The sequence below is a fragment of the Triturus cristatus genome, chromosome 5_2 (assembly GCF_964204655.1).
Source record: "Triturus cristatus chromosome 5_2, aTriCri1.1, whole genome shotgun sequence".
In the NCBI taxonomy this organism is placed as follows: Eukaryota; Metazoa; Chordata; class Amphibia; order Caudata; family Salamandridae; genus Triturus; species Triturus cristatus.
Genome location: NC_140588.1, coordinates 138,805,679 through 138,820,422, shown reverse-complemented (window position 1 = coordinate 138,820,422; position 14,744 = coordinate 138,805,679). Strand labels below are relative to the sequence as shown.

Below are 14,744 nucleotides of genomic sequence, written 5' to 3'. Positions count from 1 at the left end.
CCGTAACGATGATCTTATTCCTTCCAGACTGCAACGCGTCATCCTCTTACACCTCTCCTTGCGTGCGATATGTTTTCTGCCTTTTAATAATCGATGTTCAGTTCCAATTCTGTGATCTACTCGTGCGCAGCGTAGGCCGAGGTTAGTATTCCGCGTAGGCCCACAGACACGTGTGGTTGTAATGCTTTGCACAGACTTGGTGGCAACACATCGAAGGGAGTATAGTGACATGAACTCTGCCTTAAATAATGTTCACTGCCGTGGTGTAATGAAGACTCAGTTCCAAATGTGTGACCTACTTGACCGTGGTGTAGGCCGGAGGCGGCAGTAGAGTATGTCAATGAGAAAGGACTAAAGCGGGCCTGTGTCGTGGAGGCCATGATGGTCTGAGGAGGCTGCCAAGGTCGCGGGCCTCGGGCTTGGAGCTTGCCCAGGCACGTGGTGGGCCCTCCTTGACACACGCCGGTGTCAGAAGGTGATCAGTGTTGCCTGGGTGCGCAGGGGCGGGCCTGACGGGTTCGGGGTCCAGCAGGCGCACAGGATCGCAGGCGACTCCTAGCATGGTGAGAGGTGCCGCCCTGGCAGAGATGTTGGGCTTTCCGGAAGAGGACCATACCCAGGGATACGTGCTTTTTATTCACACCCCTATGCTGGCCTGGCGTACACCGGGCTATATCACTCCGCTCACGCTTCCGGGGGGGGGGGACGTAACTGGCATCATTTTCGCGAACTCCCCCACTGGCTGGGGTGACATGGGTGCGTCCACTACACTCCATACGCCAGAGGTGAATGTCGCCATAGATATGGGTGTGTTCTGCATACTGCTGTCTGTCCAGCAAATCTCTGTCACTCTTGGCATTGTGTACTTTCCCAATCATGGTTCTCCTGCATCTTTCACACATGCCTGGTTGCCATCTCTCCCCACATTCAGCTAGTGTGTGGCTGAGGTGCCATGCCGTTGATGGCTCATGTTCACGGCTTGCCCAGGTTACCATTGTGAGTTGTTCTGTCGTGTCTGGTGGGTGGGCATGTTGGTTTTGATTTTGTGACGTGTGCATTGCCAGAGTTGTGAGTTGCATGGTTGATGAGTTAAGGTGGGTGGGGTGTTCATGTGGAACTTGCCAAGGGGATGTGCATTTCCCTTGGTGCCTTCCTGGGAACGCTGGTTGCTGATGGACTGTCGGAGGATGAAGGAATCATGCCCACTGGCTGGGGATTTGGAGGCACATTGGTGGAGGTTCCACGGTGTTCGGATGTTGCCTGCACATTAATGTGAGACGTGTGCTTTCTGTTGCGGTGATTGTGTGCTGTGTCACCAGGGGGCACAGGTAGGACATCTGTGCTGTGGATTACCCCAACACGTGCGTGCATCCAGCTATGGCGTATGGTCCTTGCTTGGTCTCCACCGGATCCTGCGCATTGTGTTGGACGTATAGGGACCGGGGAACCAGGCTGATGGTGATGTCCAGGACAGGTGTGGGGGACTTGGATGTGGCTGACTGTGAGACTCATCCGACTCTGGTGGGTGTTGGTTGGGGATACCAGTGGCCAACAGGTGCAGCACAGCCAGCAGCTTTGTGTGGGGTGAGATGTTGGTTGTCCGCTGTGTTGGTGCTGTCGGCCTGTTGGGCGATGTTGGTCAGGATGCGTACGATGGTTGTCCTTTTGTGCCTGTAGTGGGCAATGACATTGTCAGGTGTTGGGTCTGTGAGGCTGGTGCGTTTCCTGGGGTCCGCTGTCTTTGTCCGTGCAGCCTCTGTGGTGGTCCGGGGGGAGGGGGGGGTTCCGGGTGGGTGTTGGGGTCCTGGGGTGGTGGCGGTGGGTGTTGTGGCACTCTTGGGTGTCTGGGCCGCATGACCAGTGGCTCCATGGCATCTGTTGCCCTTCCGATGTGGCTGTGGGCTGGGCTCCCTTTTGTGGTGCAGGCTGTCGTCCGCCTTTGCACCAGGTCTGAGCAGGTGTTAGTTTCCGGGTGCTAACGCGCCTTATCGCTTGTTTTGTGTTCTTATCGCCGATCTGGCTGGTCAATGAGAATGTTGAGGTGTGGTGTTGTCGCGGCTTTTCAAAGGGGAATGCCTACTCTTCTTCTCATTGGTGATAGTTGCGGGGGTCATCTGTGTCGATGTTTTTTGTGGCTGCTACCGCAGGTATACTGGTGCTGTGGGCTGTTACCACCAGCTTGTGATGGGGCGATACGTTTATCGCCACTTTGACTGCGATAAAGTGGCGTTAACTCGGCGATAGATCCTTGTGAATATGCCCCTATGGGTTCTGGTAGGGTATGATCTAATAGAATAGAACAGGGACTTGGGTAACTTTCCTTTTTGGAACACGCTGTAATATTTTTCTGATTGTTGCTAACCTTTATTTTTCTTTATTTCTGTAAACGGATTTATCTAATTTTCGAATCTGAATAAAAGGATTACAAATTAAATTAGTAAACTTAAAACGATAAATAAAGATTTTAACATTCATCTAAAATCTCATTATTGACTGTACACAATAAGTGGTGTTAAAATGTGATACTGACTTATGATCCATTCTAAAACGGTGGCATGGATCAAGTCCACATGAAGGGAGAAAAAGGCACCGAGTTGGAGACTACCTTTGTAAGTCAAGGGTTGAACTGATTTAAGAAAAGATACTCACGTGCCAGAAGTAGTGAATGGATCTTTTCCATTTAGCTGCGTAATAGACATCCGTAGTGGGTTTGCGTGCCTCCTGCAGAATAAGCATACACTCTTCCAAAATACTGAGGTAGCCAAACTCTAGGAACTCTGGAGCCAGACCAGGTTCAGTTGGTTGGTGTCTGGATCTCTCAGCTGGCCCAGACACTGAGTGAGTAGATTTGCCTCAACAGGAGCTTCTCATGTGGACTGGCTAACACCTCCAGGAGAATCAAATAACAAGGCTGTCCTTCCAGGGTCTTTGGTACTAGGATGAGGGTCATGGACACCTACATCATCTTCCTCACTATGTTTAGGGTGATGTTTAGCAAATGTGTAGGCAAACATCACTGTCCAGTTCATTCACAGATCATTGCCCAAGGTTGGTGTGGGGACCTGGAGGGTAAGTTAGGAGTATTTGTGGAGGACTTATGAATAGAGTTATCACTTATGGACTTGATGCGTCCTCCTAAGCAGATCTACAAACTCGTTTTCCACCCTCTACAAATGCTCTGCCAGTAGGTGGATGTTGTTGTGCCAGGTCTCTTGAGCCAGTGCACAGAGATAAGATGTGTGTGTTTTCTTACTGCTTTTTGATGCAATATATGGTAATCATGGCTGTTTATATAAGGATTGGTTTGCCTTAAATGAGTTTGAAGAAGACCCTGAGGGTTTCGGGGCCTTGTGTTGGGGGGAGGGGGAACACCAGGCATCAATTCTCTTGCACCGTTCCGTGTACACAGTTTTGGTGGATGAATGCCTGGCCACCAAGATGACACCACCTGCGGAGGGAGGGAGATTAAAGACCTTTAACTGTTGCTGCTCAGTCTACACACATTGAGGTGTAAGTTGTGCAGGTTCAGATGCAAGACAGGGCCCTGTTGCTGCGACAGGAGGTCCTCCCGAAGGGGCAGCCAGTTCAGAGGAGAAATGCTCATGGCCAAAGTTCTAGGTACCACATACTCTTTGCCTAGTCTGGTGCCACTAGGATCACTTGGGCCTGGTCTTTATCGATCATTACAGTTCTCCTGGCAGGAGAGGTAGGTGCGAAAAGGTATACAGGAAACCAGAACCCCAGTTTAGATGGGAGGTGGCTCTGAGGGAGCACTGTCTTGGGAACTCCAATGTAAAAGTCTGGACACTGCATGTTCTCTGCAGTGGTGAATAGATCGAGCCAGGACTCTCCCCATTGCTGGAAGATGCCCTGTGCCACATCAGAGTGTAACTGCCATTTGTGATCCGCTAGGCACAGACAGCTGAGTTCTTCTACTCTGGCTTTTAAAGATTCTTTCAAGTGCTGGGTGATTAGAGAAATACCCTGAGCATTCTGCTACTTTCATAGCCACAGAGCAACCTGGCACAGGACCCCCGACCACATTCAGAAAATGTTTGTTGCAGTACCACATGGTGGTGTGTTGTGCATGAAAATCCCTCCCATTCCTCCTTGATGGTCTGGAGGAATGTCTTCAGTACCAAGCAAATAGCTTGCACCTCTGGCAGGTTGATATGAAGGCAAGCTTCCACTGGAGACCAGAGTTCTCTGTACTCCACCTCTCCCAGGTGGCCTCTTTAACTCAGCAATTTATCAGTCACCACTGTTAGCTCTATGCAGGATAGGAAAGGTCTGCTGCAGGTCCAATTGCAGTTGAGCAGCCACCACTGCATGTCTTTCACAGTCGCGTCCAATTCCTGGATGGACTCTGACAGGTACACTTGGTGCTGAGCCCACAAAATTAAGACTCACTGTAGAGCCGGCATGTGCCACCTGGTGCGGTCCACAAGTAGGATACAATACACCTCAAGACAAGAAGCCACAGAGATGCTCACTGATACCAAGGTCCAGGGTTGAAACATCTGGATCATAGCACATCGGTATCATAGCTGAATGTCCTGGACTTTTTGAAGCGGATGGAAAACTCAGAAAAGTACCATATACAGAATGGCTCCACCGAAGAGGAGCTGTTGTGAAGGAGTCATGTGTAACTTCTGCACGTTGATGGGAAAGCCTTATGATTTCAACAGGTCGTCCATCAGGTACGGGGAGCTTAAGACTGCTTAAAGCTAGCCCGTCTTATGTAGCCAGTCACTGAGGTATTGGAAGACTGGTATTAACAACCTCTGCAGGTGGGCTGCAATCACCACTACATCTCTGTGAACACCCCAGGTGCACTGTTAAGGCTTGAGGGAGCATGGTGAAATGAAAATACTCTTGGCCTACCTAAAACCGCAGGTAGCATTTGTCGGACTTCAGGACGGGGATATGGAAATAAGCATCCTGCAAATACAATTCCACCATCCAGTCTCCTGGTTCTAGGGCAGACAGAATATGGGCCAGTGTGAGCATTTTGAACTTGTCTTTCTAGAAAAGTTCAAATGACGCAGACTGAGGAGAGGAGGGAGGCCTCCAGAAAGTAACAGGATTAACAGCCGTTCCTAATCTCTGATGCCAGCAATGTATGCCAAGCTCCTATGGGCAAGAGAGCTAGAACTTCTTTTCGGAGTATGAAAAAGTGGTCCTCCGGGAGGGGTTACGGTGTGGCTGGCACATCTGGAGGATGCAACAGGTAGGGTAGGGAATAACTGTTCTATGGATCTCTTGGCCAAGAGAGCTAGAACTTTCCCTCAGAGTATGAAAAAGAGGTCCTCCAGGAGAGGTTATGGTGTGGATGGCACATCTGGAGGATGCAAAGGAAGTGGTCGGATGTGATGCTCCTCCACACGACGAGGTAAAAGGTAATGAGGCCTCCCACCGATGATCGTGTGCAACCTAGGGATAAATTACAGTCATTTTACGACAGCTGGTATGGGCGCCATCGGTGCTGTTGTCCCAGGGGGCCTGGGCACTGTTGACTTCATCCCGAAAGGACTGGGAGGCCTCTTGCTGCTGAGGTATATAATGACGTTGCCTCTGCTGGCATCCCCTGCTGAAGCCTCAAAAGCGGGCGAGTTTGTTGGGCTACTGCCAAACAGGCAGAGCTAGAGCAAGAGAGCAGGCAGTGACCTTGCACTCTTTAAACGTTTCCAAGACCCAGCGCATCTTTGCTACTAGATGCAAAGCTAGAGGAAGAAAACAATATGCTGGGCAAATATCTCCATTTACTATGATTCTCAGTCGGGGAGTTGTGGATACTCATTAGGGTTAAGACTAGTAGATGCCTTGTACCAGTAAGGGCTCTGGAATGAGAATCTGGATCGCCAGGAACAGGACTATGCCGCCTTGCCACTAGTTTATGTACCAGAGGGCAAGATTCTGGCTTTGCCCAGGTGCCCACCAGCATATCTGTAAGGGCCTTGTTAGACAGAAACAACGGTTTTGGGCTTTTTTTTTGGCCTGGGTTCAGCACCTTGATCAAGACATTTGTTTTTACTTACATCTTGGGCTGGGTAAGTTCTAAAACATCCACAACCCTCCTAAGAAAGGTCAATGTCTGGAGAGTCCTGGCCACTGTCATCTTGTAAATCTATAAAGATGTACTCTATCATATAGTTTATCATCATTATCATCAGCAGGAGGTTTCAGGGTCCAAATAGGAGTACAGACATGCTATGTATGAACTCGAGGGGGGTGGGGCAGAGATTGCATCTCAGAGTCCGATATACCTATCAGCTTCAGTTCCGAAGTTGGGCCGATGTCGAGGACCGGGTGGTGGCACCAGTCGCTGTACCAGACGTGTCACAGATGCTGGAGCCATCAGAGCCAGGCTAGGAGACAGGGCTAACCTCGATGTGAGGATGAGTGGCACAATCTGGGTCAGGGATGAATCTTCTGGCGGTAACCTGACAGGAGGCCACCGCGGATTCTTAGGTTCAGAAGGAGCTCCAGAGGAATCTGCTGGAGTACCAAAAATTAGGTTGAGTGTCATTGTGAAATCAAGAATTGGGGCACATCAGGACCGAACGTAGAATCAGCTGTTAGTGAGGCGACAGATTCAGTGTCCTAGAAGAACTTTTGGGAGTGACGGGACAAAGGGAACTGGTGCTTTGACTTTTTATGTTTCTTTGACTTACCTGAACTTCGAAGGTGAACGGTCACAACAGTGGCCCGAGAAGTGAAAGCGTAACCACACCTTCAACTTCAACTGGGACTTCAACTTCCTCCAAAGTTCTGCGACAGCAAGTTTGACTTTGCAGTCGTGGATGGACATCTTCTTCATCTTAGTACAGCATTTGCAGAATATCGAGTTGTGCCTGGAACAGAGGCTCCAGAAGCAGCCCTCATGGGTGTCTGTCATTGATGTTAGTTGCTTAGTCTTTGCAAGATTGATACCCAGTAGTTTTTGGAGGGGACGTTTTCCTTGCACACTGGAAAAATTTGAGGGAAAAAAAACTGTCAATGTGACAGGATCAATAGAGCTCCAGATCTGTGTAGAAAGGACAGATCAAGTGTGGAGCTGAAAGACGCCACCCATCGAGACATGAGGGAATTGCTATCAAACAAATCTCTGGATTTAATGTGGTGCCTGGGAAATTCAGAAGGTGAGGAATCTGTAGTTAGAAGTCTTTATCAGAATGGTGTAACTGACATGCGGTAGTAAGCAGCTTGTAAAAACAGACCAGTAAGATTTTCACATTAACATTGACTTAGATGTTAATATAGCCTTATAGCCCGCCGTAGCGGGCTATACCGGCTGTTAAAGGCCCGATGCAGCGTTAAAGGCCCGAGCCGAAGGCGAGGGACTTTAACAAATCAGAGGGACTTTAAAAGCCGGTATAGCCCTGCTACGAAGGGCTATAAGGCTATTAGAACATTCTGCCACTAGAGGGCAGAATGTTCTAACAAAACAAAGCCTTCAGGGAACGCGAGGGGATTCACATCCCCTCAGGCTCCCTGAAGTCTTTGTTCACAGCCAGAGCTGTGAACAAAGACTCATTGGAATGTTGGTGCTCCGGGCTTATACCAGCCATTATAAGCCCGGAGCGCTCCATTGTTTTCAATGGAGCTCCCAACATTCCAATGTTCTAATATCACCTATTTAAAAAGATAGTTGACCAGCACTATTTTTTTTTACCGAGCAGTCGGTGCCAATAAAAAGGAACTCGTTTTAGAGGTAACTCTTATTCATCCAGTCTTGGGTAACTGAAAAATTCCTCTGCAACCCTTTGAGGCAGGCGAACAACCCATGTCTCATCAGCATATTTTTGTACAATAGGACCAGGACTTGTTGGCGGAGCAGAACATACACATGGAAGAGGAGCAGTCACATGTAAGAACCTGTGGCATCCCACAGAGCATTGTACACTGGGATGATCTTAGATTATCCCCGACCTCCTGCCACTCTAGCTCTTCGATCTTTTAGGCAAGAGTTCATTCACTTTAATGCTGAAACTGATATTCCTGTAATCCTTGTCAATCTATTGATTAGGGTCAACTAGTCGAAGTTATCAAATGCAGCGGTTAGCTAAAACAATAAAAGGGCAGGATATCTAAAATCTACTTACCAATAAGGTGGTCTGGACAAAAAACACAGTCCAGTATCTGAGCAGCTGTGGTGGTGAAAGTGTGATTCATCGATAATGCAGTTGTTCATGATGTGATCTTGAAGCCACACTGTAACTGCTTTAAAAAAAATATATATATATAGCAGCCTAGGACTATTTGATATACATTGATAACATTTGGAGTCCAGCATATTAAGATCTGATTTCTTTTGCAGGGAGCGAGATCCAAGCTTCTTTCAGAGTGACTGTATTGTTTCTTCTGTAAAGGGTCTGTTGACATTTCTCAGATAAATGGGGCTGTGTATTCACAATCCTCGTTCGGCAGCCTGGTGGGACTCTGATCTCCATGATATAAAGTAAAACTCGAAGCTTTCAAAAATGTTACAGTTTGTCCAAGGAAATCTCCCAAAAAGAAAAAGTGGTCCGACACTGCAACACCAGCTTTAGGTCTATGTTGGTTAGTGGCGTAACGAACCCTGAGGGGGGCCCCCCTGCAAAGTACATGGAGGGGCCGCCCTCCGGACTCAGGAGCTCTCAGGCCAGGTTACAGTGCTGAGGGCCCTCCTGGAGTTCGGGCCCCCCACCCACACTGCGGGGCGCTTGGTTACGCCACTGACGTTGGTGTCCAGAGTAACTGTAGGAATAGAATTGTAAGTGATTGACTTCATTCAAACAATAGCTGAATGCAGCTGTTTCAAATCAACCAATGGCTGCACTGGGCTGATCTAAGCCCACCCCCTCAATGTTTTTATTTTGTGTTCATCAAATAAGCTTGATCTACCACTAAAGCGTTTATAGTCAACCCAAAAAAGGGGAAGAGAGACAGGTGAGAAAAGAGAAGCTGAAACAGTGAAGTGCAGGCAAATGTTCTTTTGGAACTTCTCGGTATGTTGCACCACATAATTTCCCTGTCAAGATTGCTCAGTGAGTGAAATCCTCACCGATGACATCATCTATGACCTGCTGGTGATGTGCAAATCTTGAAGAGGTCAACTCAGCCTTTAATTGTTCAGAATATTATGTACCATCAAATCTGGTAGTACTATCGTACATGCAAGTATATACACAGCCAGGATATATATTTCTTTTATAGCTGAAGACTCAAAAAGCTGAAAAATAACTAATTAATATTTCTGTATGTCTGCTCAAATACCATGGGCCTATTAGTGGCAACGTAGACGTGCTGGTCTGTCTGCGACCCTCTTTTCCACTACAGACTGCTAAAGACTTTTCAGTTTAAATAACTAATAACGATTTTAACGGAATACATTTACAATTTTTTAAAGTACGAAGGACAAAATTAAAGCTCTTATTTTCTTTAACAAATCTGTATTTTATTGCAGCACTGTTTAGCAATACAGCATAGTGGCATTTCATTAAAAGATAGTGGTGGAAAACTTTTTTGTAGAATTAACATTTGCATTCAAATCATTTTAAGTATTACTGTGGACTTTTAATTATAGTTCACGGTTTCCATCCTTCAAATACAAAAGGCACTTAAGAAGAGTTTAGTACAGGATACACATTTTTTCTTACTGTATTTGTATATAAATATATTACATTTAAAATATGGGCACTTGTCAAAAAAAGATAGCAGCTTAAAATGTATACATTATGGATCAGAATAAAAAATACATAGCAAATCAGTGTGACAGTTCATTTCACTCATTTAACTCTTAAATCATACATTTCTTTAAAGTAAAATATCTTTTTTTCCGTAAGTTAACATATCCAGAGTTAACATCATCCATTCCTTCTCAGTTAAACTCCCCCCAACGGCAGCCCACTTGGTTCTATTTCCTTCTGCTGGTCAAAATTGCCATTTCGAACAGCTTTGATGTGCAAATAACGCTGACCCCTCTGTATACTGTGCAGCAGCACTTCCGGAGTTCACAGCTCCTCGCTGAGGCTTTACCTCATTTCTACTGCCCATGACAGCAGCGCGTCCTCGTTCCACTGCCCTTTGCTCAGTCTCATCATTCTGCCCTTCGCCACAGCTTTGAGCACGCTCCCGCAGATGTCCTTTCGGAGCCCTGCTGATGTCATGACGTCCATGTTCGCAGCAGCTCTGGCCCGTTTCAGTCACACACACTCGCTTTCAGTGTCTTCTGCAGGTTGGTGTGCCGAGACACTGGCGTTCAGCCACCGAGTAAAGCCTGGTGGCCCACTTCTCACCTGGGTTTACACACCTACTCCTCAGCATTGCAAAGGTTGTGCACTTTCACCTCGGAGCCACCAGGAGATGATGCTACCTTTCATTGGATGCAGGAACCTTCGGTCTCACCCAGGCAGAAGGGGCTGCAAAGACAAAGCAAAACACAAAATATGACTTTCTACAGCAAATACACAATTCAGTTTAGGATGCTGGTTTACAAACGTCCTCCGCATGGCTTTGGATAAGCTGTGCGGCCGTGCCCTTGCTTGATTGTGGACAATGGTGTGTTTTTCCTCCAGTCAGCTTCACAATTATTGCAGTGCGCAGGGGGTCCTCCTCTTAATGTACCTGTTTGTTGACATTAGAGCTGTACTCGTATGCAAGGGGACACCCAAAGTGTAACCATTTTGTCTAACAGTGGCTACTGCCTGCTCATCCCAAGATAGGAAATTATATAGCGCTTACTACCCCTGACAAGGCGTTAAGGCACTTGGTAACAGTGCATTTATATTCCGAGAGGAGACCTCAGCCTTTTTACGTGGCTATATTGCCACACACGTGGAAAGGGTCTGTTTGATTCCCATAACCACGACTACAAGTGCCCAGGTACGCTACTCGCTGAAAAGGCGATTCATCGCCTCATTAGAGGTAGCAAGCGCTATATAAATGCAAACCTTTTCCCTCTTATATGCCTCTGCTACCCTTCTCTATCCAAATAACTGACTAACATATCCACTGCTCAAATTACTTTCACATTTTCACTATACTAATTCACCACTAATCCTTTGTGGGTTCGGGAGTAGCGTGCTACTTGCCGAAAAAGCCCTTCAACACCGTATCAGGGGTAGCGAGCGCTATATAAATGCAAACCTTTTTTCCCTCTTCTATCTTTCCACTATCCTTCTCAATCCAAATACCTGACTAACATATCCACCACTCAAATTACTTTCATATTTCACTATACTAATTCACCACTAATCCTATATGGGTATGAGAGTAGCGCGCTACCTGCCAAAAAGTGCTTCTTCGTCTCGTCAGGGGTAGTAAGCACTATATAAACGCAATTGCAATACAATACAACAGTAGGGAAAATTGCAGCCCCTCAAACAGTCTACTTTTGGCCATTAAAGGAAGACGAATACTGGTTCCTCCATCAGTACTGGGCTCATCTTCGTCAATGGCACACCAAGGAAGCTTGTGCATCAATACAAAGAAGGAGGACTGTTACACCTGGATGCGTGAAACCATCAAACCACTTACCGGGCCTGCTCTGAGATGCCCGAGGACTTGTCTCGCTGCTTTACGGTGGGGATTAGGGGGTGGAGGAACACCAACCAGGTTTCCTCAGGAACTAGACTGTGCATGCTAGGAGGAGCACAAGGCCCGGCTGACCGGAAGGACCGTTCCGACGACATCTCAAGGAACAAAGACTGCCTAGGAGCCAAGAGGACGCCCCAGCTGGGCTGCGCAGGAGTAGCAATGTCCTCCGATGAAATGAAAGCTGCAGCACGTCGTTCGGAAGTCAAGAAGGAAGTCTGCTCCATCTCGCCCCACCTCGGGCTCTTAGGGTGCCTTTTTTGCTTCTCCATTGAGAACCCAAAATATGCCTCTATTTCACATGTTTTTGAGAAGGGCGGGACTGACAATTCAATGTGGCTATTGACGGAGAGGCCAGTCTGTATTGATGCCCTAAGGCCATGTTGTTGTAGGTGTTCACATTCTTCCTGTTTGGCATCCAGTATGGTAAAACCTACTTCTAACGCTACGTTTAGTAGGAGGCCTACTGCTCTGCAGCTCCTCTTTACCATTTATCTTGAAAGCAAGCGCTAAGCCCCTCACAGACAGCTCTGCAAGCTCATGTTCACTATCTGAAGGTCGTGCAGGTTGGAACACTCAAGGCTTTGATGCAAGTAATGTGTCAACTGAAGAAAACCCAGCTAGATGCCAGTGATCAGCTACTGTCATCAAGAAAAGTTGGTCTGTATCGTACCTGATGCCCTAGGCAACTATTTACAGGTCCCTGAACCCCCTAACTGATGTCACTTGAATGTTTCTACTCCCAATACCACTGCGCCTTGCCCCGCCCTATTCATGAGACCCTGCAGGCACATGCTTATATCTGCCCCCACCACTTCTCGTTTACTGGCCAGAGAGCCGTGGAGATCCTATGCCCGGCTATATCTCCACCGCACCTATACCCTCCGTGTGCTCATATCTCAAATTATGCATTGAGACCCAGCGAGCGGGGGAAGTTGGGCAAAATGTTAATATTAATCCTGTTTACGATTTTCTCTATTCTTCATATCCCAGGTATTTCACAGGTTCGTTCGCCCATTTTAGAGGGAACTCGATGGGACCGGGACTGTCGCGTCATTTAAGGGAAAAACAACTGATTTAGCCCAGTTAATGGAAATGCCAGAAAGGCCACCAAATTTAATAAATTCACGAAGTAATGTATTGAGGTGCGACGCCGGGTCGACAACGTACAGTGTGACGTCGTCTGCGTACAGAGAAATCAAGAGGCTCCTGGTGCTAAACCCAATCCCCCTGGCGGTGTGATGTTGCCTGATGCGTGCTGCTAGCAGCTCCATCGCTATTGCGAAAAGCAATGGGGACCTGGGCACCCTTGCCTTGTACCGCGTGAGATACCAAATGGTGCCGACATGAGGCCGTTCACTCGGAGTCGAGCCATTGGCCGTGTATAGAGCAGTCGAATCAAATTGATAAACAGCGGACTAAACCCCACTTGGCCCAAAATGTCAAATAGATATGGCCATTCAAGCATATCGAACGCTTTTGTAGCGTCACGGAAAACAGCAGCAGCTTGCACGTCCGGGTGGAGATAGTGCAATACTGAAAACACTGTCCTGAGATTATGTGAGGTCGATCTCCCTGGGATAAATCCCGATTGGTCCGGGCGAGCGACCAAAGGGAGCAGGGGTTGTAATCGGTTCGCCATCAGCTTTGCTAGAATTTTCACATCCACGTTTATTAATGACAGTAGCTTATATGAATCTAATTAGTTATCAGGCTTTCAACAAGGTTATTATTATCGCTTTGCGCATGGACGGCGGCAGCATGCCCGAAGTTTGGGCCTCTTCAAATAGTGCTAGTAAGTGCGGCGTCAGCTCATCTACTTAAGTCTTGTAGAAGGCAGTGGTCAGACCATCCGACCCCGGAGCTTTGTCCAGCGGCAAGCTCTTGATTACCTGAGTCACGTCCTTCACCGAAAAGGGGAAGTCCAGATAGTCCCTATGTCTCTGACTCAGCCTTCTGGAGTCGACTCCTGGGTGGCAGTGTATAGATCAGAATAAAAACGGGAGAACTCATCTAAAATTCCTGTCTGGCCTCTGATAACAGATGCCTGCGTGCCTTTCAATTACGGTATATAAGCGGTGGATCGGGGGCACGAATCATGGCCGCCAGAGTCCTCCCCGGCCGGTCTCCCTTCCCGTACCTCCTGGTCTGAGCGTATTTCCCCAAATATTTTACTTCGCACTGCGCCTCCTTCTCAAATTCTAGTAATTTCTCCTTCGGGCGGGGGGGGGCAGCAACTTGGGATCGTCAGATGAGAAAAACCTTGTCTCAAGCCCTTTGATCTGATTTTCCAGAGAACTAAATGTACCTCGAATCGCCTTCAGTACCCCCGCTTGCCGTGCAATGCATTTGCCCCTAATGACCGTCTTAAACGTCTCCCAAAGAGAGGCCTCAGTGTCAACTGAGCCAGTGTTAAGGGTAAAATAGTCAGTAACAGTCTTCTCTTATTTCTTCCTTGAATGCCTCCTCTAATAGGGCGTGCGGTGGCAACCGCCAAGTGTACAGACGTGGAACCGAGTCGGGGAGAACCAGTTGCATGAGGCAATGTGCGTGGTCGGATAGGGATCTGGAAAGGTGTGTGACCTCACTAGTCCAACTGGCCACATCCTGAGACACTAACCAGAAATCTAATCTTGACCACTCTCTGTGGTACTCAGATATGCATGTACCCTCTTTAGTCGTTGGGTGATTACTTCTCCAAATGTCCACCAGATTCGCGTCTGAGATAATGGCACTGGCGGAGGGGTGTAGTGTACCTGACATCCCCTTCCTATCAAACTCATCTTTTAATAAAGCATTAAAGTCCCCGCCCCAGATAATGGTGTGATAGTTCATTGTCCAAATATCTTGGAAGAAGCTAGGAGAGTCGACATTGGGGACATATACTGCTACTATCACAACCGGGATCCCACCCAGAGTGCCCATGAGAGTAATGAATCTGCCCTCTGAGTCAGTGTGCAATTCCCCGTCCCTCCAATCAAGGCCCATCTGATCAACACTGCAACTCCTCGGGAGTAATTTGAATAAATGGATGAATATACCATTCCCCATCTACTATGTTTCAGCCTGGGAGAGGGCACAACATTTAGATGCGTTTCCTGTAGTACACAGACGTCTACTTGATGCCTTAGCAGGTATGCATGAACAAGCCTGGACTTCCTACCATC

General features: G+C 47.7%; 1 protein-coding gene across 3 annotated transcripts in view; it reads right to left on the bottom strand.

Moving 5' to 3' along the window:
- Positions 1 to 9,417: 9,417 nt before the first annotated feature.
- The window catches only part of ANKS6 (ankyrin repeat and sterile alpha motif domain containing 6), a 357,792-nt gene continuing 352,465 nt past the window's right edge, over positions 9,418 to 14,744 (bottom strand). For all 3 annotated transcript variants that reach the window (XM_085606907.1, XM_085606906.1, XM_085606908.1), the window contains exon 16: positions 9,418 to 10,403. In XM_085606907.1, coding sequence (XP_085463033.1) covers positions 10,354 to 10,403 — 50 coding nt within the window. In that variant the 3' untranslated portion in view covers positions 9,418 to 10,353. The remainder of the gene's footprint in view (positions 10,404 to 14,744) is intronic.